This window comes from Myotis daubentonii, chromosome 5 (assembly GCF_963259705.1).
Source record: "Myotis daubentonii chromosome 5, mMyoDau2.1, whole genome shotgun sequence".
Classification (NCBI taxonomy): Eukaryota; Metazoa; Chordata; class Mammalia; order Chiroptera; family Vespertilionidae; genus Myotis; species Myotis daubentonii.
Window position 1 is genome coordinate 3335889 of NC_081844.1, and position 25071 is coordinate 3360959.

At 55.1% G+C, this 25071-nt stretch overlaps 1 protein-coding gene across 3 annotated transcripts in view; it reads right to left on the reverse strand.

The window, feature by feature from the left end:
* PDE5A (phosphodiesterase 5A) overlaps nucleotides 1-21733 on the reverse strand; it is a 164490-nt gene extending 142757 nt beyond the window's left edge. Inside the window, exon 1 of one of the 3 annotated variants that reach the window (XM_059695583.1) lies at nucleotides 21481-21733. In XM_059695583.1, the coding sequence (XP_059551566.1) occupies nucleotides 21481-21593 (113 nt within the window). In that variant the 5' untranslated portion in view covers nucleotides 21594-21733. Of the gene's footprint in view, nucleotides 1-20296; nucleotides 20921-21006; nucleotides 21108-21480 lie in introns of those variants that run through there. The other 2 variants (XM_059695582.1, XM_059695584.1) reach the window with 2 other exon arrangements.
* Between the last annotated feature and the right edge of the window lie 3338 nt (nucleotides 21734-25071).

The following is a 25071-nucleotide window of genomic DNA, read 5'->3' on the forward strand; positions in this document are numbered from 1 at the left end:
AAACCTAGAGTGACAGCTACCTTAAAATCTAGGTTATGAGTGAGACGTGACTTTTTCCAGAACGAAAATTTACCTTCTAAAGAGAAACACTTGCTTTCACTGCAGATACGTAAAGAGTTTGCCTGTAGCCCTGGCCAGTTTGGCTTAGTGGATAGAGCATCGGCCTGCAGACTGAAGGGTCCCAGGTTAAATTCCGGTCAAGGGCATGTACCTTGGTTGGTTGCGGGCACATCCCCAGTAGGGGATGTGCAGGAGGCAGCTGATCGATGTTTCTAACTCTCTTATCGCTCTCCCTTCCTCTCTGTAAAAAATCAATAAAATACATTGTTAAAAAAAGAGTTTGCCTGTAGTGAGAGCAACGCAGCCTCCACGCTAGAAGATCATACAGGTTAATCGCACCAAATGCCAGGAGAGAAGAGGTTGGGCCAGGCATTCCTTTGAGGAGTGTCACGATACAGACACTCACCAGTCTCTCAGGTGGTGGTAGAAATGGATATCACCTCTTGGGAGGCAAACAGGCAACATCTAACACATTTTAAAATGCGTTTATCCTTTGTTCCAGAGGTGGCACGCCTGTGACAAAGGCAGGGCCAGGGGAGTTGCTGTGCACGGTCGGTTATAGCAGAGATCAGAACCACCTAACCCCCAGCGGGAGGCTGGCTGCATGCGTCAGGGCACGTTGACGCGATGGGACGAGAGGCAGGCGCGGAAAGATGGGCGCGTGTGGCGATGTGAATGATGGCCACCACTGACAGAGTGAAAAGAAGGATGTGAAAGAGGAGGAGGAAGAGGCTGCCTCACTTCTGAGTTCATTATGGGATGTTCCCTTAATTATTTCATTTTGAGCAAAAACGCACTGTTTGGTGAACGAATCTTATTCTGAAATGCTCCCGGTCTAGAACGGGATGGGTAAAGAAGGTAACAGATGTTATAAGGACGACTCACAATTTCAAGTGATGGATACAGTTACTAGTATAAAAGCCCTTTAAAGCTCTCTCTTAAAAGTAACAGAGTAGGTAGGTCTAGTGGACAGACCACAAGCATATACAGTACCCACAGCACAGAGTTTTAAAAATGCCCGTGTCCTGCCCTGGCTGGTGGCTCAGTGGTTGAGGATCACGTCCGCTGCCCCAAAAGGGTGCAGGGCACATTCCTAGGTTCTGAGTTTGATCCCTGGTCAGGGCCCGTATGGGAGGCAACCGATCAATGCTTCTCTCTCACATCGATGTTTCTCTCTCTCTCTCTCTCTCTCTCTCTCTCTCTCTCTCTCTCTCTCCTCTCTCTCTCAACATATCCTCAGATGAGGATTTAAAAAAAAGTAAGTGTCCTAATGTTTTATAAATTCATGTTGTGGCTTAGAACAAACAGTGACAACAAAGTGCACTGATTAAAATAATGCCAAATCTTAAAAACGTAGACGTGAGGGTGCCATACTCTAGGAGAGGTTACTGTACCCCCTCAAAATCGCACTGTAGGGTCAGACATTGATGTCAGAGATGCATGAGCCGGTCAAAAATGCAGGAGACCCCGGAATAAAACTGTCTTGTAAAATGTGAGACAGGGAGAAAGCAATGTGTCTGCAAGCACATAAGTCACGTGACTTAAAACATATGTACATGGTACTTACACTGGTCAACCAACATAAACATAGGCATTTTAACCATTTCAGCTACAAGCCTCAACCTTAGCCACAACTATCTTACCTGCTGATTGGAAAGTAGCAATGAGCTTTTTTCTTTTTTAACCAAACCATCTTCTCTTGCAATCTGTTCATTTCCACCTCCTGCCCTCCACGTGGCCAGAGCCCTACCACGCCTCCCGGAGGTGGCCATGGCCCCTCCTGCCCGCCACCTCCCCTGTATTATACTTGCCCCTTTCAATCCTCTCTCCACCCAGCGGCAAGTAATCTTGTCACAAAGTGGATTTTAGCATCTTTTGTTGTTGTTGTTAATCCTCACCCCAGGGTATTTTTCCCATTCATTTTTAGATTTTTAGAGAGTGGAAGGGTGGGAGGGATTAGAGCAGCGGTTCTCAACCTGTGGGTCGCGACCATCGGAAAACACATCTATAATTACATATTGTTTTTGTGATGAATCACTATGCTTTCATTATGTTCAATTTGTAACAATGAAAATACATCCTGCATATCAGATATTTACATGACGATTCATAACAGTAGCAACATTACAGTTATGAAGTAGAAACTAAAATAATTTTATGGCTGGGGGTCACCACAGCATGAGGAACTGTATTTAAAGGGTCGCGGCAATAGGAAGGTTGAGAACCACTGGATTAAAGGGAAGAGAGAGACAGAGACAGAGAGACACACAGAGAGAAACACTGATGTAAGAGAGACACATTGGTTGCCTCTTGCATGTGCCCCCAGAGCTGGTACGTGCCCTTGACTGGGAATTGAGCCCGAGACCCTTCAGTGCGAAGGCTAGTGCTCTAACCACTGAACACACCAGTAGGGGTGATCTTAGCATCTTCACTACCCCACTTGGCTTCTCACTTGAACTGAGAATGAAACCCAAACTCAAGCGCACGAAGCTCTGCCTGTGCCCAGTCTGGGACCCTCTCCCCTCCCATCGCCCGGCTGCTCTCAGCTCCCACCCCCTGCTCAGCCAGGCCTTCCCTGGCCCCACCTAACGTGCCTCCAGCCCAGCCAGTCCCACTCCCCCCGGCTTCTCACTGAGGGACACTGTCCTTGGTTATTAACCCACTGGTGCATCGCCTGTCTCCTCCCACCAGACGTAAGTGCCACCGGGTCACCTGTCCGTCTGACTCCCTCCTCAGCCCTGCACTTACAAGGCGCCTGCCACACGCTATGTCCTCCACGAGTAGTTCTTTCTTTAAAAAAATTTTTTATTGATTTCAGAGAGGAAAGGAGAGGGAGAGAGAGATAGAAACATCAATGATGAGAATGTGGATCATCTGCCTCCTGCACAGCCCCCACGGGGGACGGAGCCCCCAACCTGGGCATTTGCTCCGACGGGGAATCGAACCGTGACCTCCTGGCTCATAAGTTGATCTCAACCACTGAGCCACGCCGGCCAGACTGAGCTCAACAAGTAAAAGGCCCTAACGAGCTGCGTCGCAGGAGCAGCAGTCTGTGGGTCTGAGAGCCCGCACACTCGCTGCAGAAACCAGCATCGTGTGTAGCAGTTACTGCTCACTGCTCTCCTGCGGAGGCCGCTCCCTGCGGGGCCTGGTGCACGTCTCAGACAGAGGCGGGGCTGGCACACTGGTTCTGGGTCTTTGTTGCTGTGTTTAAATGATCTGAGTGCCTGGAGGGACATGTGTGCGCAGGAAAACACATGTTACGATGACATCACAGCAGCCAATTAGGGATCGGCCACAAGGAAGGGGAAACAGTCTTGCACGCCCGCCCCTCCCTTCCGGCGGCCCTGGGAGCTGCACTGGCACGGCCTGTGGCACAGCCTGTGGAACGGCCTGTGGCCCACGTGGCCACTGGAGGGGACGCCAGCCTTTTCTCTTAGACCAGTGGTTGCCAAACCGTGGCTCGCGAGCCACATGTGGCTCTTTGGCCCCTTGAGTGTGGCTCTTCCACAAAATACCACGTGCAGGCACACACGTACAATGCGATTGAACTTCGTGGCCCATGCGCAGAAGTCGGTTTTCAGCCTGGGCGAGTCTATTTTGAAGAAGTGGCGTTAGGAGAAGTGGGGGTGTCGGTCGGTCGGGCCACAGGATATGCAGCGCAGGGGAGGCGCTCGCGATTCATGCAGGAGTTGAGTGAGCCAGTCAGTCAGCAGTCTGGTGCAGTGGTTAGTGCTAGTCACGTCCGCAAATCGCCCACGGGTGACAAAAGTACCTACTCAAAGCATAAAGTTACCTGTATTTTTCCAACCAGCTGCAAATCCTACAGGTATTTTTGTCATCAATTTAAGAATTGTAATTATTTTGTGTTGGTGGCTTTATTATTATAAAATGAGGACGTTTTTAGCAAAGGCCAGCTTAGGAGAACGCTAATTAAGTTCATAACAACGTACCTACCTATATAGTTTAAGTTTAAAAAATTTGGCTCTCAAAAGAAATTTCAGTTGTTGTACTGTTGATATTTGGCTCTGTTGACTAATGAGTTTGCCGACCACTGTCTTAGACGGATATTCCTCCCCTCCCGTGGCTCCCTGTCCAGGTGCGAGTCACCTGGGAATGGAAGTTAAAGTTCTTGTGCGCGATGCGGACTTTCTCGAAGGGGACAGAGGACACTGGGGCCTATTCTATGACACCAGCCATGGGCAGCGAAGGGCTGTGCCGGTGACTGGGCTGCTAACACATGAAGGACAATGACATTCGTACTTGAAAAGAGAATCTACTCAAACAACTACATTCTAGATTAAGGCCCCTTGGGAAAGCGGAGGAAGTCTTCACATATTAACTCAAGAGCAGTAATTGGGGAGAAAAAGATTCTCTTGATCTAGCTGTGAACGTCAAGCCAGAAGTAAAGGTATTGTGCACGGTATGGCTTTGCCAGAAAACTAACTGCTTATTCTAAAAACTAGCATTGAGTGTTCACGATCACCTGAATTTTATTACATCTAAAATAAATTCACTTTCAGTAACCTGCAGTTCCATTTTTCAAGATAGAGTCCCCATCAAAACCTCCTCACTAGTATTTTTCCGCTTTAATTGGATTCCGTTTTAAGTGTCCTGTGCTTCTAGAATAAATTATTCTCTGGGGGGAAGATCCGTGGGCTCGCCAGGCCCTGACCCGGGCGCCAGGGATACGGGAATGAGGCCCCAGTTCATATTGTGTTCGGAGGCTAATGTCCACGCCCACTGGAGTTCGCTGTCATATGGAGTGAGATGTGAAGGCACGCATGTGAATAAGGTGGAGAAGGTGCCGTGAGCCTGGCAGGTGTGAGGGTGAAAGTACTGAGGGGACTGGAGAGGCCGGGAGCCCTGCCCTGCTCTGGGACAGGGTCTCTCTACGGCCCCTTCCCTCGCTTCCTCGGTTCTACGGGATGCGGACAAGTACGCACATTCAGGACATGGGGCAAACCAGCACCGTGGGCGTTAGGGCCTTTTTCTTCTTTCTTTCCTTTCCTTTCCTTCCCTTTCCTTTTTCTTTACTGTCTTTTCCCCTTCTTATTTATTTATTTATTTATTTATTTATTTATTTTTAAAAATATATTTTATTGATTTTTTACAGGGAGGAAGGGAGAGAGATAGAGAGAGTTAGAAACATCGATGAGAGAGAAACATCAATCAGCTGCCTCCTGCACATCTTCTATTGGGGATGTGCCCGCAACCCAGGTACATGCCCCTGACCGGAATCGAACCTGTGACCTTTCAGTCCGCAGGCCGACACTCCATCCACTGAGCCAAACCGGTTTCGGCTCTTTTCCCCCTTTTAAAAAAAATACATTTTATTGATTTTTTAGAGAGAGAGAGACAGGCAAGGAGAGGGAGAAACATCGATGCGAGAGGGAAACATCAATCCGTTGCCTCCTGCATGTCCCCCACTGGGGATCGAACCCACAGGCTAGGTATGTGCCCTGACTGGGAACTGAACCAGCAACCTCTCAGCACAACCCACTGAGCCCCATGGCCAGGGCCAGGGCCCTACTTTCTAAATTATGAAGCTCAAGCCCTGGCCGGTGTAGCTCAGTGGAGAGAGCGTTGGCTGCAGACCAAAGGGTCCTGCCTGAGTTCGATTCTGGCTAAAGGCACATACCTTGGCTGCAGGCTCCTCTCAGCCCCAGCCCTGGCCAGGGCTCAGGAGGCAACGAATCGATGTTTCTCTCTCACATCGATGTTTCTCTCTGTCTTTCCCTCCTTCTCCCACTCTCCCTAAAAAGTCAATGGGAAAACATCCTCAGGTGAGGATTAAATAAGTAAGTAAATAAATAATGACGCTAAAGTAAACGGCTGAACCAAACACACCCTGCCATTCCGCAGCAACACCGGGACTCGAACCCGGGGCTCGTGGCCCACGAGCTCATCGCTGTTCCCGCACATCAACGCTGGTCGTGCAAAAGGCACCCGGTGACGCCCCGCTGCCTCCGAGGGGGTCAGAGTCCAGCGCAGGCGCACAAGGCCCAGGAACGAGACCGCCTCCAGCCACTCACGCGCTGACTTCACTCCTTCACGCCAGACGGCGACAGGGACTCAACGCGGAGGGAGAAGCCCGGCCCCGGGCCTCGGAGGGCGGCCTCTTCGGGAGGTGTCCTCGCAGCACCAGGTGCCACGGCTCTCTGAAAACAGGGCACGTTCTACATCTAAAGCAGCGCATGGCAAGAACACGTAACAGACGTGTTGCAGAGGAGACACGTGCTCAGCGTTGCTGGGTTTAGCAAATAAAAGCACAGGCCTCCGAGCTGACACGGAGCGTCAGGCAAACAGTGAAGGATTTTTAGCGTCCGTCGCCCTGACATGCAAGCGTGGCCGGTGCACTGAGCTGCAGCCGCCACATGGTGCGTCCCTGTTCTGCTTCCGGCTGCCACGGCTGGTCACAGACGGCGGAGAGGAGGCCGGTGCTGTGCAGCGAGTTAGTGAGCTCCAGGCTAGCGACTCACCAATCCCAGCATCATCATCGCAAGAGCAGGAAGGACCCCGTGGACCAGCCACACTGGGGACCCTGTACCAGCCACACCACGACCCCGTGTACCAGCCACAGTGCGACCCCGTGTACCAGCCACAGTGCGACCCCGTGTACCAGCCACAGTGCGACCCCCTGTACCAGCCACAGTGCGACCCCGTGTACCAGCCACAGTGCGACCCCGTGTACCAGCCACAGTTCGACCCCCTGTACCAGCCACAGTGTGACCCCGTGTACCAGCCACACCACGACCCCCTGTACCAGCCTCAGTGCGACCCCGTGTACCAGCCACAGTGTGACCCGGTGTACCAGCCACAGTGTGACCCTGTATACCAGCCACAGTGCGACCCCCTGTACCAGCCAGAGAGCGACCCCATGTACCAGCCATAGAGTGACCCCGTGTACCAGCCACACCACGACCCCCGTACCAGCCTCAGTGTGACCCCGTTACCAGCCACAGTGCGACCCCCTGTACCAGCCACAGAGCGACCCCGTGTACCAGCCACAGAGCGACCCCGTGTACCAGCCACAGTGAGACCCGTGTACCAGCCACAGTGCGACCCCGTGTACCAGCCACAGTGCGACCCCGTGTACCAGCCACAGTGCGACCCGTGTACCAGCCACAGTGCGACCCGTGTACCAGCCACACCATGACCCCGTGTACCAGCCACAGTGCGACCCCCTGTACCAGCCACAGTGCGACCCCGTGTACCAGCCACAGTGCGACCCCGTGTACCAGCCACAGTGCGACCCCCTGTACCAGCCACAGTGCGACCCCGTGTAGGATAACTGGGCCGTAGAAAGCTCTTGGATTAATAATTTGTGGCATCAAATTCCTCCCTAATCCGGGCCTTTTCCTCTCTCTCGGAAAGCCACAGCGTCTCATGTGCTTAACGGAGATAAAGCGGCTGCAGGCCCCGTGGGGGTGGGAGACGGACTCAGGCTGACGGCTAAGCCCTCGGGCTGCACAGCCCTGGGCGGGGTGTGCGTCACGCGCGCCCCGAATTCTCCTCTAACCTGGGCCTCGCTGCTCCCGGGACCCCTTTCTTCCCAGCTTCAACCTCGTCCTGCAGGGACAGGAGGCCACCTGCCCCGTGAAGGCGGGGGCTGGCGTCTCCACGGGGCAGAACGGACCCCACACTGTGCTGGGGGCACAGCGCCCCGGTGGCCCTCCCGGAGCGGCCAGTGCCACTCAGGGCGGAAGGGCAGCCCGGAGAGCAGCCCCACAGCGCGGACACCAGCCGCCGGCGGGGACCCGGTCAGCCGCCCGCCCAGGCCTTCCTGCCCCGCATCCCCTCATTTCTAAGGAGAGAAAGCCCTCCACGCTCCGCACTCCTCACCAGGCGGTGATGGCTCAGCGCAGAGAATCCGCAGGAGGCTAGGGAGAGGCTGAGGGGAGGTGGGGGGAGGCTAGGAGGACTGGGGGGAGGCTGGGAGGAAGTTGGGGGAGGCTGGGGAGGCTGGGGGGGAGGCTGAGGGGAGGCTGAGGGGAGGCCGGGAGGAAGTTGGGGGAGGCTAGGGAGGCTGGGGGGGAGGCCGAGGGGAGGCTGAGGGGAGGCCGAGGGGGAGGCTGAGGGGACTGGGGGGAGGCAGAGGGGAGCCTGGTGGGGGAGGCTGGGGGGAGGTTGGGGGGAGGCTGAGGGGAGGCCATGCTCCTGCTGGTACAAGACCACAGGCTGAGCGGCCTCTCAGGCCTGGAAACAGGCGGTTGCACACACCTGAGCCCTGACTCTGTGGCCAAAGCTGATGCTTCAAAGGTCATTCCTCACAGACTCTCACTAAGTCCCCGCCCCAAGAGAGTCCCATCGCGCTCTCCGCGGGTGACAGCACAGCCATCTCAGCCGGAAAAGCAGGACGCGCGCTCCACGCAGGTGCCCCACGCAGGGGCCCCACGCTCAGCCCCACGCTCAGCCCCACGCAGGGGCCCCACGCTCAGCCCCACGCAGGGGCCCCACGCTCAGCCCCACGCTCAGCCCCACGCAGGTGTCCCACGCAGGGGCCCCACGCTCAGCCCCACGCAGGGGCCCCACGCTCAACCCCACGCAGGGGCCCCACGCTCAGCCCCACGCTCAGCCCCACGCAGGTGCCCCACGCTCAGCCCCACGCTCAGCCCCACGCAGGTGCCCCACGCTCAGCCCCATGCTCAGCCCCACGCAGGTGCCCCACGCTCAGCCCCATGCTCAGCCCCACGCAGGTGCCCCACGCTCAGCCCCACGCTCAGCCCCACGCTCAGCCCCACGCAGGGGCCCCACGCTCAGCCCCACACTCAGCCCCGCGCACTAGGACAGCGCGGTCCTGGCCCACACAGCGGCCCTTGCTCACCGCACACCCCGGAGCAAGGAAAGAGCCGAGGACTGACAGGAACTGGGAGCAGTGCTGTTCATTGAAAAAATGAAAGGTCCCTCTAAGGCAGTGGTTCTCAACCTGTGGGTCGCGACCCCTTTGGGGGTCGAACGACCCTTTCACAGGGGTTGCCTAAGACCATCGGAAAACACATATATAATTACATATTGTTCTTGTGATTAATCACTATGCTTGAACTGTATTAAAGGGTCGCGGCTTTAGGAAGGTTGAGAACCACTGCTCTAAGGCATAAGCGCTCTCCAGAATGAAAACGTCCTCCCTTTCCCAGTTTCTCACGTGCACTGAAGACTATTGTAAATGTATCGCAGGAAACAAAGTTACGAGGCATAGTTTGTGTTCTAGAAATTTCCCACTGAGCTAGGCAAGCCACAGCCCCTCCCACACACCCACTATCTAGGAGCAATAAACAGGACAGTACAAAACCCACTGACAGGACAGGGAAGCCCCCTCTCCCACAGCCTTTCACATAGGATTAGCCAAAGGGACACACACGTGCACATGCACACACACTCAGAGACATATGCACAGGCACACATGAGCACACGTGTGCGCACACACGCACATGCAGACACACACATGTGCACGTGTGCACATAACACACACGTGCACACATGCCTGCACACATATGTCCAGAGACACAGCATACGTTGTCTCGCAGCCAGAGCTGAGCTGCTCACTCATCCGACAAAACGACTCGTGAATAGGCAGGAATGCCTTAAAACACATATTCAATATTCCAGATGGCTAGAAAGGAGAAAGCTGGACAGCCTTCACCAGGTTTTATAGGAGATTCCTTGGCACCCGGAAGAGCAGGGAGAAAAGTTTACAAGGCCAAGGAAAAATGCGAATAAGCATCACTTATGAGTTAAAATATTAGATGAAACCTACTTGAAAAGCAACTAAAGTGTTTTTGTACTCTTGCCTAAGCCAATGTATCGAAGGATAAAATAATTCTTTGAAAATATACTCTCCTTAGGGTCTTTGGTTCTAAAACTAAAAACAGAATGGCCACGGCCTAGCACTTGAGTCTCCAGCCACCCTATTCAGAAATGTCGTCTGGAGTTCCACTCTTACATGTAAACTTATCCGGGCAAAGGGACCCTCTGGGCGCGTCCCGGCACCAGGCGGCGGGTGCTGGCGGTCAGGGGCCCCGCGGGAAAATCGGCCTCGTCCTGAGTCCTGAGTTAGGTCCGAGGGAGGCGCCTCCGCCAGCCCCTGCTCTGCTGCCATTCACATCGATGGGAACTTCGGTGAGCATGGAGGTCAGGGCCCCAGGCGGGAAGGACGGGCTTCCACCCCAGAAATACTGCTTTTTCTATAATCCTCGCCTGAGGACATGCTTAGAGAGAGAGAGGGAGGGAGGGAGGAAGAGAGAGACAGAGACAGAGAAAGAGAGAGAGAGAGAGAGAGAGAGAGAGAGAGAGAGAGAGAGAAAATGGAAGGGAGGGAGGGAGGGAAGGAGGGAGGGAGAGAAACATCAATGTGAGAGTGGAACACCAATCTACCGGTTGCCTTCCATATGTGCCTGGCCGGGAATCAAACCGCAGTCCCTCGGTGCACAGGATGATGCCGACCAGCTGAGCCACTCTGGCCAGCCCAGAGCTACTGCTTTGGAAGGTGACACCTTAGGGGCGTAACTTACTCTCCCTATACAGTAGAGACAATGGCACTGCCCCTCACAGGTCTCTAAAGAACTAAAGGAAAGGAAGTGTTTAAAGGGACAGCATGGAGTCCAGTCCCCAGTGTTTCATGCACAATAGGTATTGTTTCTAAGGTAATTGACTATTAAGCGGGGTGTATTTTCAAAAGCGCTTTCCTTTGGTAAATATAACAAGAAATTATTCAATAGGCTGCTACAGGAAAACGAGGCGTTAGCAATGCTGCTTCTTAAGCTCCTGATTTAAATGCACTAATTTCTCTACAGAAACACTCATACTAAAAACAAAAAGTTGTTTGAACATAAGCATTTCCTCAAAGTAGAAGTGGAACACACAGACTCCCCAGACCAATAACTACACTTACATCTAACAATTTTCTGAATAATGCATAAATATTAAGAGCCTAACATTTAGCTGAGAAAAATAAATGCAAGAATGTAACTTTTTTTCCCCCCATCATTACCTTGAAATTACTTTTTTTTTTCAAAAATAAGTTATAGATTTGGGGGACAATTTCCCCCCAAATATCAAAGATATAATAAAACTGACAACAAAATTAAGAAAACACACAGCCAATGACCGATGATGATGATGATGAGAACCACAGCAACATTTCATCATGGCCCCAACTCTAACCGGAGGGGGCGCGGATGCTCAGCCCCAGGGGGTCGGGATGGCGGTGGGCGGGTTAGCTCCTCTCTGAGGGGTTACCTGGGGCCATGCTGCAGGCAGGCCGACCCCTGGGCCTCCAGGTCAGCCACTGGCAAGTCGCTGGAGCAGGAGCATCTGCAGAGATCAGCGAGTGAGAAGCCGCAGACCCTGAAGGATCGGACACACAGGGCGCCTCCATGTGCTTGAGTCTGCCCTTCCGACACCACCCCTTCCCTCTCTCCCGGGCTTTTGTCGCTAGCTGTGTGAACTCACCACGAAGGACCCGATTGCAAAGAGTGCGCGGACTTCCTGCCGGAGGAGGGGCGCCTGGTAAGGTATGGGGACCTGCTAAAACGGTCTGCAGCGGAAACACCCACATCGCTGCCGTGAAACATAACGTTAGACGTTTTCCCTGCTCTCGGCTGCTGTTTCAGACAGTCTGAGTCGCGTTATTTGCATAATCTGAGGAGGGCGGCCCAGTCCTGCTGCGAAAGTACTTACAGGAGGACCGGTTCCCTCTGAGAAGCTGGTGCCCTGCTCTCCCGGGAGAGTCACCGAGAAACTGAAGCTCCTGCATGACTTTCTCTGCCCCGACCACTCCCTCCTTCTTGTTTTAATGCGAGGCGTCCGAACCCCGGCCAGTCACAGAGCTAGTTAGTAGCCAAGCTGGGAACTAAACCCAGGCTCTGGCCTCCACTCCAACCCCCTCCAGCGCCTTACAAACGCCACCGAGTCCTGTTCACCGTGAATGAAAATGCATCTGAGAGATGAGAGAGAGACGCAGCCCCTCAAATCGCTGTCCTGCTCTTCTCGTTGGGGGAGGGCCGTGGACGTTCGTGATTCCACCTACGGCACCGACGACTCTCAAGGCTAAAGAGTGGACACCTGGAAACTGCTACTGAGAGAGAAGGAATGTGCGGTGCTGCTCACAGATTCTTAAGAAGCCTAGGAAACAGAATGCCAGTGCTTCCGTTTCAGAGGGAGCAAATGCAGTTCCGAAGGTCGGGGGGCAGCTGTCTATCCTATCCCGGGCCCTCAACCGCCATCAATAGAAACAGATGTTAAGGGGTTTAGCACAGTAGCTCCCAGCCGAGTGGAGGTGCCAGCCGTTGGGGGGCATTTGGAAATGTGGGTCACAGCGATGGGGGTGCTCCCAGCAGCCAGTGTTAAACCTCCCGCATGCGCTCAACAGCCTCTCCCAGCCAGGACACCAGCACCACGGCAGAGCGTGGCCTCCCAGAAGCCTTGGTTTCGAGGAAGGAAATGTTACATACAATAGCAGGTGTCACAGGAAACAGGGGCGGTTCGGGGCGCCTCCACGGACACCCCCAAATTCAAACTTCATGTCCCAGTAAGGAAGCCCCTTGGGGCTGGGGGAGGAAGTGAAGGCTCTGCCTAAAGTTATGTGGTGGCCCCAGGCTCTCCCGCTGGGAGAGCATCCGAGACGCTAGCTGGAACCCACTGCAAACAAGATGCCAAAAGCTTCAGCTGCTCTCACCGGCGCACGGGAAACGCCTTTAAAGGAAACCCACTGACATCGGAGGGGAACACCCCCCTGAGAGCCATGCTGTCCTGCGTCCGCGATGCAAAGTGCAGCCAGACACGGAGCCTGGACTGCCCGGCGGCCTCAGCTCGAGGGCCCAGGACCCCTGGGCGGCCGAGCAAGTATGTCATGGACGTCTGTCCCTTTGCCATGAAAATACTTTCCTTCTGTGTGTTCACACCGACGGCAGGTAAAACGAAAGACAGGTGGAAGGAGTGCACTTCGCATCCCCGCGATGCCCACCTGGACCCAGGCCCCGCCCGCAGTCCGGCACCAGGTTCTTTCCGGGGGCATCAGTCATGCTGCGGCCTGGCCCGCGGGACCGAGAGCGGAAGGGGTGGACATGACATGCAAACACACTTCCACGCCAAGAGCACCCAGAGAGCCACGAGCTGTGCTTGGGACTTGGTCTCATGATTGTTTAGAGACCCCGGGAGCGGGGGTTGTCATGGGGCAGCGACTTCGGAGGCAGCCGACCGGGCTCTCTGTCACCAGACGGGGCCACATTCCCTCTGCAGGTGTTTGGTGGATGCTGTCAAGTGACATTTGGTTGGAGGGCTTTCACCTATATATATAAAAGCCTAAGCAACTGAACGACCAAACAGCCGAATGACTGGTCGACCAGTCGCTATGATGCGCACTGGCCACCAGGGCGAAGATGCTCAATGCAAGGAGATTCCCCCTGGTGGTCAGTGTGTTCCCATAGCCAACCTCCCACGGCTGGCCAATCTCCAGTGGTCTCTCCCCCTGCCTGGCCCTGATTGGCCCTGATCGCCGGCCAGACCAAGGGACCCCACCTGTGCATGAATTCGTGCACTGGGCCTCTAGTTTTATTCATAATTAACTTATCCACTTATTACAGTTGCACACATGTTGTCACTGTGATGAACTCACACGAATCTTAAAAATTCCACGTTGAAATAATGTTAAAACTAAAGGGAGTCAGCACTGGGCACGGCTGTAGCCCGGGACTTGGGGGTGCCCTCGTCATGTCCTTTGGGAACCCCCTGCCCCCAAGAACATGGTCACACTTGGACTCTCTGCCTCGACAAAGCAGTGGGACAACACTGTTCCCGACACAGTGGCGGGACCAGAGCAGGCATGTGACCCCATGAGGCCAGAGTAGTTTTGAGGCTGGGGATGGCAAAGAAGGGACTGCTCTAGTGTCAGAAGTGAAGGTCCTCGTACACTTGCCCAGAAGAAACGTTCCAGCACACGAAGAGAGCGTGCAGGGCAACAAAGCCACACAACACAGGGCCCATTGAGGGATGGACGGATGGACGGATGGAAGAACAGATAGATTAACTAGACATATAGAGGAAGTGACAGAATTTTGACGATTATTTGATCTGCTGAATTTCACAGCCAAACCCAATTCCCAGGAACTTCAACTTTAGGCGTCGGTTCTGTATGAGTTCGAGTTGGGTTTCTGTCACTTATGACCAAAGCTTTCTAACTACTGAAAGGAGACCAATAGAATGTCTCTTTAACAGAGGTACATTACAGACTCGGGATCACATGATCTCCATTACCTCTAAAAGTCAACAAACTCTGTGTGTGTGTGTGTGTGTGTGTGTGTTTGTATGTGTTTCCATTATTTCATCAACTCAAAAGATCAGGGTCTTTTCTCTTCTTATAATATCAGCACCACTAGTCAATGGAGTAGAAATGAGGATTCTTATTGTTTACTAGTGGCCCGGTGCACGAAATTCATGCGGGGGGGGGGGGGTGTCCCTCAGCCCGGCCTGCACCCTCTCCAATCTGGGAACTGGCAGTCGGACGTCCCTCTCGCAATCTGGGACTGCTGGCTCCTAACCACTCTGCCTGCTGGCCTGCTCGCCCCCAACTGGCCCCCTGCTGGCCTGATTGTCCCCAACTGCCCCCCCCGCCAGCCTGCTCACCCCCAACTGCCCCCCACTGGCCTGCTCACCCCCAACTGCCCTCCCCTCCTGGCCTGATCACCCCTAACTGCCTCTTCCTCGGCCCCACCACCATGGCTTTGTCCGGAAGGACGTCTGGAAGGTCTCCCGGTCTAATGAGCAAATTACCCTTTTATTAGTATAGATACTTATCATTAAGGACAGGATATCAAATGGGGCTCTTGGATTGCTCAAGTTTGGGTGAACTAAAATCATTCAGAGAAAATGAGCTGCAGAAAAGCTAGCCTGACTTCACAATTCACACTCAAGGGGAACGTCTCCGCAAACACAGAGGCCAACAGTGGCCCACGAGACTTTAAAAGGCATGGCCGCCTCGAACTAAGTACCAGGGGATTACACATGTGGAAGAGCTTTTTAGAGGGCTTCGCACAATGATTCCTATGAACTTAACACTCAGGTGGCTTCCCTCTGCTTTGACCATTTGTTTGGCAATCAGTATACATTCCCACCATTTAGAGAACACGAATGAGGCACTTACATCATAAGCACACGCATGTAATTCAACATGAAATGAGAAGACCACGTCCGTTGATACGGTTACGGAGCTAAATAGCAAACGGTGACTCACGTGGAAAGACTTCCTTCAGCTTTTATTCCGAGGAATGCAGCCCGCAGGCACTTTTCAGCGAGAAGCTGACACTGTGACAGGTATTTCCGAGGCCCCATCCATCAGCTGGACCACAGGGCAACCGACCTACGTCTGCGCAGCTAAACCGAGTGCATAGGGAGCCCCGCAGAGGCAGCAGCTAGTCTGCATCCTAAATGCAGGAACTGGTCATTTCTCCACCCTCCACCGTCAATGAAGCCGGTGACTTGCTGAGCTGTCCTGCAGTCCTTACTCAGGGCATTTATCCTCGGGAGAGGCCTTCCGCCCACAGTCAGCTCCGAGAACAAAGAACGCATTGGACGCGACACAACAGTGTGGGTCTCATGAACTATTAGGTTGAAAATGTTTGGAGGATAAACTTTTTACCAAGCAGGTCCGTTCAGCCTTTTTGACGACAAGGAAATCTTTCCCGGGTCTTATTCTTAAAACACACTAGGACGCGGAACCAAAGTTCTAAGGTAACTTGTGTTTCCCAATCTGGAGGAGGAGCCCTGGGAGGAAGGTCTCTGTCCTTCACCTCCACACCTCGGAAGGCGTCTCACACGCTTTGAAAAGAAATGGTATCCGAGGCCAGAGTGAACTCATCTACGTGGGTGGAATTATTTATGAAACCGATGCACTACCCACTGCACTGAGGAGGCACCGGGGAATTACTTAAAAGGGGAATTGTTACACACCGTAATCAGAGTGCGAAAAACTTGCTCCTCTCGGGTGCTGACGACCCGGTCTTGTGAAGATATTGGCGATTTCTATGCATTTCAGACCACAAGCTGAAAGAAAAGCTACCGAATGGCCCTGCCAGCCGCCTTACATTTGTGTGATACGAAGCAAAGAGAGTGATTTCACAGTGTCCATCTCGGGCTGTCGCTACATCATTCCAGCACAATTTTTAGAAGCTGGTCTTAGCGGTTCCCAACCTTTTTTTGGCCATGCCCTCCCAAGCATCTCTAACAATCCTGATGCCCCCTGAGACACAGAATTCTTATGATTCAAAAAGTGAGCGCCCATTCACGTGGAGGAAGCCTCCAAGGCCATGAACTCGGTCTAAACAGGCTTCCAAAGGACATGGCACCCATGAAAGAGACAAATAAAAGAACAAAAGGACAGTCAGAGTACCGAGGAGGAAATCACTACGAAGTTGTTAAAAAATAGTAATAATATGAAGTGATGTGAAAAAGTAGCAAATAAAGTTTCAAAACACATAATAGAGAACTGAAATGCGTAAATATGTCACAGTGCACATTTATATACTGTAGATGAGGTCCCTAGGGCCATCAGGAATGCAAAAAATTCACTGTTAATAACCCGAATTGCCCCCCTTAAAATCAAACTGCCCCCCTGTGGGGCGTGTGCCCCAAGTTGGGAACCACCGGTCTACATGGCTCTGAAAGGGAAACCCTGGGATAGAAAGGCAGTGAGAGGCGTCATTTCAGGGGCTCTGGGGGCTCTTAGTCAATCACACCAGTGCTCTCAGGTCACTAAAACCGCCTCGAGCAGGCGCTGTGCACCCAGGTTACAGACAACACAAGCACGAGAAGCCGTTCCTGCACCAGAATCACCATCAAAAACATGCAGGTGAGGCAAAGGGAGGCTCCCAGCTGTGCGCGCCCTAAGCGGAGTTTATTCTTGCATTATTATTAATTGTTGTATTATTTTCCACATGAACAACTGTAACCCACTTCTGTGGCACTCTGATTTAGAAATAACGCCAGTCAGACTGAGGCCAGGCCCACAGAGTCTCATTACCTCTAACACTAGTGACTGCTTAACAAAATATGCTGAACATATCATTTGTCTGAAAATTGTGAGATTTACATTCTTATATAATTATAGAAACTGTCATTAAAATTTTTAAAAATATGTTTTCATTGATTTCAGAGAGGACTGGAGAGAGAGATAGAAACATCAATGATGAACGAGAATCACTGGTGGGCTGCCTCCTGCACACCCCCTATTGGGGATCGAGCCTGTAACCCAGGCCTGTGGCCTGTCCGGGAATCGAACCATGACCTCCTGGTTCATAGGCGGATGCTCAACCAATGAGCCACGGTGGCCGGGCCAGAAACAGTAATTTGTAAGAGTGGAGAGTGATATTTATATTCCATCCACCATCTCTCTCTTTTTTAAAAAAAAATATATATTTTATTGATTTTTTACAGAGAGGAAGGGTGAGGGATAGAGAATTAGAAACATCGATGAGAGAGAAACATCGATCAGCTGCCTCCTACACGCCCCCTACTGGGGATGTGCTCTCAACCAAGGTACATGCCCTTGACCAGAATCAAACCTGGGACCTTTCAGTCCGCAGGCCGAAGCTCTATCCACTGAGCAAGACCGGTTAGGGCCACCATCTCTTTTAATAGGAATACCATGCAAATAAAAATGTTACAGCGTTTAGAGGTGGGAAATAATCATAAAAGAGAAAGTAAAAAGAAAGACAAGGACAAGCCCAAATACGGGACCTGGAGCAGCCACACCTCAGCCAGCCCTGCAGTGTCAACGGGGAGTGGGTCACAGCACCCCACACGGGAGGGGAGCTTCTGTTTCTGGACTTTGATCTCAGGGGCCATAAAAGCTCATCCCTCTTAATACCCCCCTCCCGTAATACCCTGCTCCCCAGCAGACGCCGGCTACTCTCAAGCTTGTGCCCAGCGCAAAACAAAGCAGTAAGAAGCCGATGGGGTGGCCCCTCCGATACCAACAGACCAGAGCGCGGCCCAGGGTCACAGGGCGGGTTAGTGGCTTGTGAAAGGTACCATCACTTGAACAGGCTGCCAGGAATCGCAGCCTCCGGGACAGTGGCCTGTGCACCGGGAAGGGGTCATCTGAGAGGCAGGGGCACCGGAGCCCTTCCGCCGTCTCTAGGCAAGGGCAGGGTGGTCTCCCACCCGAGGGCGTGGCTCCCGTGCTGGGGTAACGACCTCCAACGGACTTTCATGCCAGTAGGTTATGTGACGAATTGTTCAACAGACACGCCAACTCACACACACGGGTAGTAATTACTAAGGAGCGTCTACTTCTATGCCCCGGGCTATGGCTTTTAAGGAGTTGCTTCACTCTGCACTTGGAGGAAACAGTATCGCAGCACAGCGGCTCTGAAGGCCGACCCTGGTCCACAGGTGATTAAAGGGGAACTGAGGGAGGCCAGGACCTCCCCCTGTCCAGTGCCTGCCGCGGGGAGCGACCACGGAGCCTGCGGAAGGACAGAAAGGCGTGCGTGGCTGTCAGGGGCACTCCCACGGAGCGCAGACGCCGTGCCATCCGCTGAAGCTAAGGCAGCGGTTCTCAACCTGTGGGTCGCGACCCCTTTGGCAGCCGAACGACCCTTTCACAGGGGTCGCCTAAGACCATCCTGCATCTCAGATATTTACATGACGATTCATAACAGTAGCAACACGACAGTGATGAAGTAGCAACGAAAATAATTCTATGGTTGGGTCACAACATGAGGAGCTGTATTTAAAGGGCCAGAAGGTTGAGAACCACTGGACTCTAAGGGAATCCAAGCGCGTTTTAAACCTACAGTGGACGCCCCCTCCCCCGCCCCCCAAGTCGCCAACAGTGTTCACTGCACTTACAATGGTAACAAAATGTGAGCTTCCAGTTAAGGAACAAGATCTTGGCTGTGACATGAAACTGTCTGCAGTAAGTTCTTACCACAACCCAGCGAGTCACACTGGGGTTCGACGTCTGGCCATGCTATAAGCAGCTCAGATCCCACCTCTCCTTGTCACTTTGGGCTCTTATTTTAAGTCGGTGCCCCCGAATACAGCCCGAGCTGGACGATTGTTTTAGGAAGCACCCCCAGCTACACACTGGCCGTTTCCAGCACTTTGCAACTCCTAAAACCGAGGCCTGACGTACTCTCCACTATCGCATACTTTCGTTTTCCAATTTGAACTCAACATACACTCCTCTCTGAAGAGTACACACACATATTCTCTCTCTCTCTCTCTCTCTCTCTCTCTCTCTCTCTCTCTCTCTCATCACAGAAAATGTGCAGCCGCCTGTCTGCATCATCTGTCCTACAAAAACCCGACTGGAGGAAAGTACAGTCTCAGATAACCTACATTTTACACTGCGAGCATCCTTTTGAGAACTGGGATTTTCATCCCTTGCTAATTGGGAGAAAACCTAACGTGTAAAGGACGTAACAACATTTTCAACTGACTTCCCACTGAAGGACCACTTTAGAGTTCTGGCCGGCTCTGAAAGTCCCCTGTCGGTTGCTGTGACTAGTTAAAAACCAACCCCAAGCAACCCCGCTTTTGTCTTTAAAGGAAGGGGGGGGGGGGCGGGGGCGAGAAAGGCATTCAAGCTGATTTGCAAAACAAGTAACTTTTTTCCTTCCAACTGTTGTTAAGCTGCCTAAAGAACACACCCCGCACTTAAAACATCAGCCCTTCCCCCGCCTGCCCCCCATCCTGTGGCCACCGCTCAGTGAGGGCAGGGGGTGAAGTGTGCGGGGTGGGGTTGGGGGGACCGGACAGGACGGATGCGCTGGGGCCTCTGAAACTGTCCCCCCAGCACTGGACACCTCCGGACCTCGCCGGCACCCGCGCTCACCCCAAACTCCCAGAGGGCGCCTTTGGGAAGAGACCGCTCTCTGCGCAGGGTGTACGCGGGGCGCTTCAGGCGTGGGTTTCCCAGGGGGAAGGCGAGAGCGGGGAGGGAGGCGCACTTTAGGGGCCACAGCAATTCACCCGGGAGATGAGATCTGTCCCGAGCCGCCGCCTCAGTCAGAAACCCCAAGCGGTCAAGGCGACCCCCAACATGGGACGTTTCTTGGGAGAAATGGGGTTCAAAGAGCCCCGTCCAAGATGGCAAAGGAACACCCCGAAGAGTCAGCGGGCCCCGATGTCGCAAGGTCCACGGTCAGCGAAGCATCGCCTGCACCCGACCCGCCACCCAGCCCCGCGCCGCGCCCCGGGAGTGGTGGTGGTGGTGGGGGGGGTGCTGGGGAGGTACCTCGTTCTGTCTCCAAAGGGCAACATAGCAGACGTGGGGAGCGAGGTGCGCACCGCGCGGCCCGGCGGGCCCGGGACTTCAGCAGCGCGGGGGGCGACGCCGCGCCCAGGTGAGGCGGCGCCCGGAGCCCGCGCCCCTAGCGCCCCCGCCGCCCGCTCGCCCCGCGCCAAGCCGCCCCCTGGCGGGGAGCGCCCCGCACAGCGGCGGCCTCGCGCCGGCGGGTGGGAGCCCGGCGGGTGGGAGCCCAGCCCGGAGCCGGGACCGGCGCCCCCACCATCACCCCCGGCCCCGCGGCCGGCGCCGGCTCGGGCCTTTCCCCGAAGCTCGCCCGGAGGCAGCCCCAGCGCGCAGGAGCCCGGCGGGCGCCCCGGCTGCGCCCCGAGTCCGCGGGCTTCGGGGATCCGCCCGCCAGGCACGCTGCTCCCTCCCCGTCACCCGGCTCCGGCCTCGGGTCCTCCCAACTCTCCGCGAGCCTTTCCCACGCGCGCCCAGGGCCCGCGGCGCGGCGCCTCCCAGGGGACAGAGCGTCCCCGCCCCGCGCGGCCCTCGCCTTGGCTCCCGACCAGGCAGCGTGGCCCTGGGGTCACCGCCCGCCCCGGGGCCGCTCCACGCCGCGCCGCCTTCCCCGGAGCCTGGTCCACGGGTGCGGGGCGAGCGAAAGGAGGTGCGCGGGGCGGCCGGGGCCGGAGGGGACGCGGCGCGGCACTCACTCGGGGAGGCTCCTGCGCGCTGCGCCGAGCTGCCCGCCGCCTCGCCCCCTCGCGGCTCCCCGCCCCGCCGCCGGGCGCGGGGCCGGGGGAGGAGCGCGGCCGCGGGACGGGCTGGGACGGAGCTTCCGGGGCTCAGGGAAGGGGCTCGGGCTGCGGGAGGCGGACGGGGCTGCGGGAGGCCGGGGCGCGGCGCACGGAACCGCTCCCGGGAAGCGGGCTGCAGGGGCCCGGCCGCGGGGAAATGTTTGCATTTGAACTTTGCCAGCAAGTTGGACCGAATCCACGCTCGGGTGTTTCGCCCGCGCTCGCCTTCAAGTCGAGGTCTCGGCACCAAACATGATCGGGACCTCCTGCAGAACCGAGGCCCGGGTCCGAGGCTGCTCACGGCTGCGGGAAGGGGACGGAGCCGGGGGTTGGGGGTGGGGGGTCAGCCGGTCGGCTCCGCGCCCCGCCGGGTCCGCCGGGCCCTCTTACCTGGTGGCTTTCTTGACAAAGTACGAGAAGGCGAAGTCCCGGTGATCGTCCAGCCACGCTTCCACCGCGTCGTGGTGCCGCGGCCGCGCGCAGCCGGGGCTCGCCCGCTCCATGCCCGCGCCGCCGCCCCTGCGCTCCCGGGGACCCGCTCCTCCCCCGCCGGGGTCTCTCCCCGGAGCCGCGGCCTCGGCCTGGAGACCCTCCCCCACGCCTCGCTCCGGTCCGGCGGCTCCAGCGAGCAGCTCGGGCGCCCGGCCAGCCTGCGGCCCCGCCCCGCCTCTCCGAGCCTGACTCCAGGTGCGGCGGGCGGGGCCGGGGCTGCAGCCGCGCCTCCGGGGGTCCGGCCCAGACCGGCTCCAGCGGCCTCCGGAGTCCCCGATTCCCCGGCAGCCGCGGCGGCGGCGAGCAGCGCTCCGGAAGCCCGTGGCCACGGCCTGGAGCCGCGCGCGTCCACTGGGGTGCGCTGCGCGCCGCGCGGGCTCGGGTCGCCGGGAGGTGACGGGGTGTTCGCGAGTGTCCCTCTAGGAAAGGGGGTGGAGACCGGAGCCGCATTCCCAGCGCAGAGAGCGGTCGCCAGGGGAGTCTCCCCAGAGGGATAGGGGCACCACCCGGAATCTCTTCCTTGGGCCTGTGCCCTGCGCTGGAGTGTGGGAGCGCGGGGACCCCACCTCTGAGCCCGGCCATTCAGCGCACCGGGACGGAGTCGGGGCGTGGGCCCCCGGACAGGTTGGCGGGTGACTTCCAACATGGCCTTTCCTGGGCTCCATGTTAATCGGAACAGCAGCGATCATTATAAATTATGTACCTTTGCATCAAACACACCCTTTGCATGACTCAGACGAAGATTTTCTGTAAAAGAAAGGGGCATATCATGGTGGCCTTGTGTGCAGTCAGAACCCCATCCGCTTAACTTGAGACCATGGGCGGTGCTGGTGCAGGCAGAGTAGCCCTCAGCCCAATTTTACATGAACGCTCATTGCGTTGAACTGGACTGAACTCGCCCCCCCCCCCCCCCCACCTCAGAAGTGTCCCTCTGAGAGGGCCCCTCTCCCCACCCTGCTCTGTCCCACCTCCGTGGCTGCTTTAGGAAAAGGAATGTGTGTCTGCCTTTGCTTTGTTCTCATCTCCATACCCCCGAGCACCTGCAGTTTTAATCCGGTGTTTTTCTCAATGAACTAATTTTGGGGGCAGAATGAAACCCGGCCTTGTATGTTTCACAACCTGTGAAGGACCTATTAGCAGCGATATACCCACCGCGATTTCCCTACTTACTTTCAACAAACTCCTTTCAAACTGTTCTTGACAACAGTGTAAGAAACTAGTACTGCATAACGACACATAATAAACTTGATAACAGGAGAATTTTAAAGGTGGCTCCCAGTCCCTCCCCGCAGTGGCTGGTCCTCCCTGCATTAACGAAGTGTCCTTTTGTAACTTCAGCTTCTCCCGAGCTTTGTGTTGTAGGCAAGTAACCACAACCCCAAACCGTGGGCGGGCAAAGGGGTAGAGAGTGAAGCCACGCCTGATCAATTATGTCAGATTTTACAGGATCAGAAATCAGGGAGGTTTCTGAAAAATTCCTGCAAGAGAAACGGTTCCTGCAATCTTCCCTGTGTCAGCCCTGGGCCCTGCAGATGGCGGGGGGCAGCGGGAAGGCCGGGCACCTGGGCGGAGGTGTTTAAAACTGTTCTCTCGAACACACAGGTAACATTTGTAGCAACACCTCTTGTAACCGGAAGCTACTGACAGGCAAGCATATTGGGGACACGTTTCTGTTGTCCAGCTCTAGTTTATTGTCTCCACGTGCTCAGCTATTTTATGTTGTAACGCATCGGTCTGGATTGCACCAAGCTGCTCAAATCTTCTCTCAGAGTGAGTTGAAGAAGGAGTAAATAACAAACTGAAAGGGCGAGTCGTCTCGGGGCCTGACCACGCTGCTGGCGGCCTCGGGCACCGACTCCCCAGCCCACGGCGGGAGCCCGGCGCAGGCTGCCACCCGCCCGCCGCCCCCGGACCGGACCCACGTGGCAGCAGCGGGGGCGGGGCGCGTGCCCTCGCCCGAGGAGATGGAGGAGGAGGCGATCGCCGACGCCCCCGGGAACGAGACGGAGGACGTGGACTTCCTGCCTGGGCTGGAACTGGTCGATCTACTGGACCCCCAGCAACCGGACTGGCCCCTGGAGCCCGGGCTCAGCTCGCCCTGGGGGGGGCTAGGACTGCGCCCTCCATCTTGCCCTGGGTCCTCCATTTTTGGGGCGGCCGCCATGTGCTCAGGAGAGTGCCTTCTTCCCGGAAGCCCAGGCCCCTGCTGGCCATGCCCAGGATTTCTTTAAACTAACCAATGACAATCAAGGGACGTACGCGCCATAGAGATGACCCGACGCGCCTGGCCAATCGGCGGGGCCCACAGTCCCCTCTCCTGCCCTCACTCCACCCCCCTTTAAAACCCCCTGTCCCATCAGGCCTCTCTCTCTCTCGGCCACTGGAGCTTACCGTTGCATCGGTGAGTGTGGCAGGGGAGCCAAACCTAGGTTTGAAAATAAATGACTCTTTGCTTTTGCATCGGACTGACTGGCTCCCTGGAGGTCTTGGGAACTTTGAAATCTGGACACAACACAAACATCACCAGGAAATAACACGTGGGACACTGTTCATGCTATTTACAACACACACGTGTGCAACGACTTAACGGAGAGCCCTCCCATGCTGCGAGAATGAAGCCCCAATCCTGCACATGCCTTTCGAGGTTCCCCCGGAATTCATTCGGAATTCACTTTTATCTGCCTCTACTGTCACAGGTTTGGGTTACCCAAGTAGAAAAACAAACAAAACCATGGGTGATCAAATTCCTTTCCCAGAAAGGGTAACACAAAGGGGAAGAGTGATGGCATCTTCCCTGCCTTGCCTTTAAAACCAAACAAACAAAAAGACACCACCCAGCACCATCTGGCCTCTTGCATTAATCCTATATATTCTAGACTTGAGAAAATTGGGTAAGTATATTTGCACATAAAAGGAGATCCACCTTCCTCACTGCCGAAGGGGAAAGACCAGAAGGTACATGATGGCCCTATCCAGTTTGGCTCAGTGGATAGAGCAGTGGTTCTCAACCTTCTGGCCCTTTAAATACAGTTCCTCATGTTGTGACCCAACCATAAAATTATTTTCGTTGCTACTTCATAACTGTCATGTTGCTACTGTTATGAATCATCATGTAAATATCTGAAATGCAGGGTGGTCTTAGGCGACTCCTGTGAAAGGGTCGTTTGACCGCCAAATGGGGTCGGGACCCACAGGTTGAGAACCGCTGGGATAGAGGGTCGGCCTGCGGACTGAAAGGTCTCAGGTTCGATTCTGGCCAAGGGCATGTACCTTGGTAGGTGGTGTGCAGGAGGCAGCTGATTGATGTTCCTCTCTCATCGATGTTTCTAATTCTCTATCCCTCTCCCTTCCTCTCTGTAAAAAATCCATAAAATATATTTTTTTAAAAAGAAGGTACATGATGATGTTGAAATGAAGTTAAAAGCTCAGTGTGTGTGTGTGTGTGTGTGTGTGTGTGTGCATGTGCACGCGCATCATATGGGAAATTCC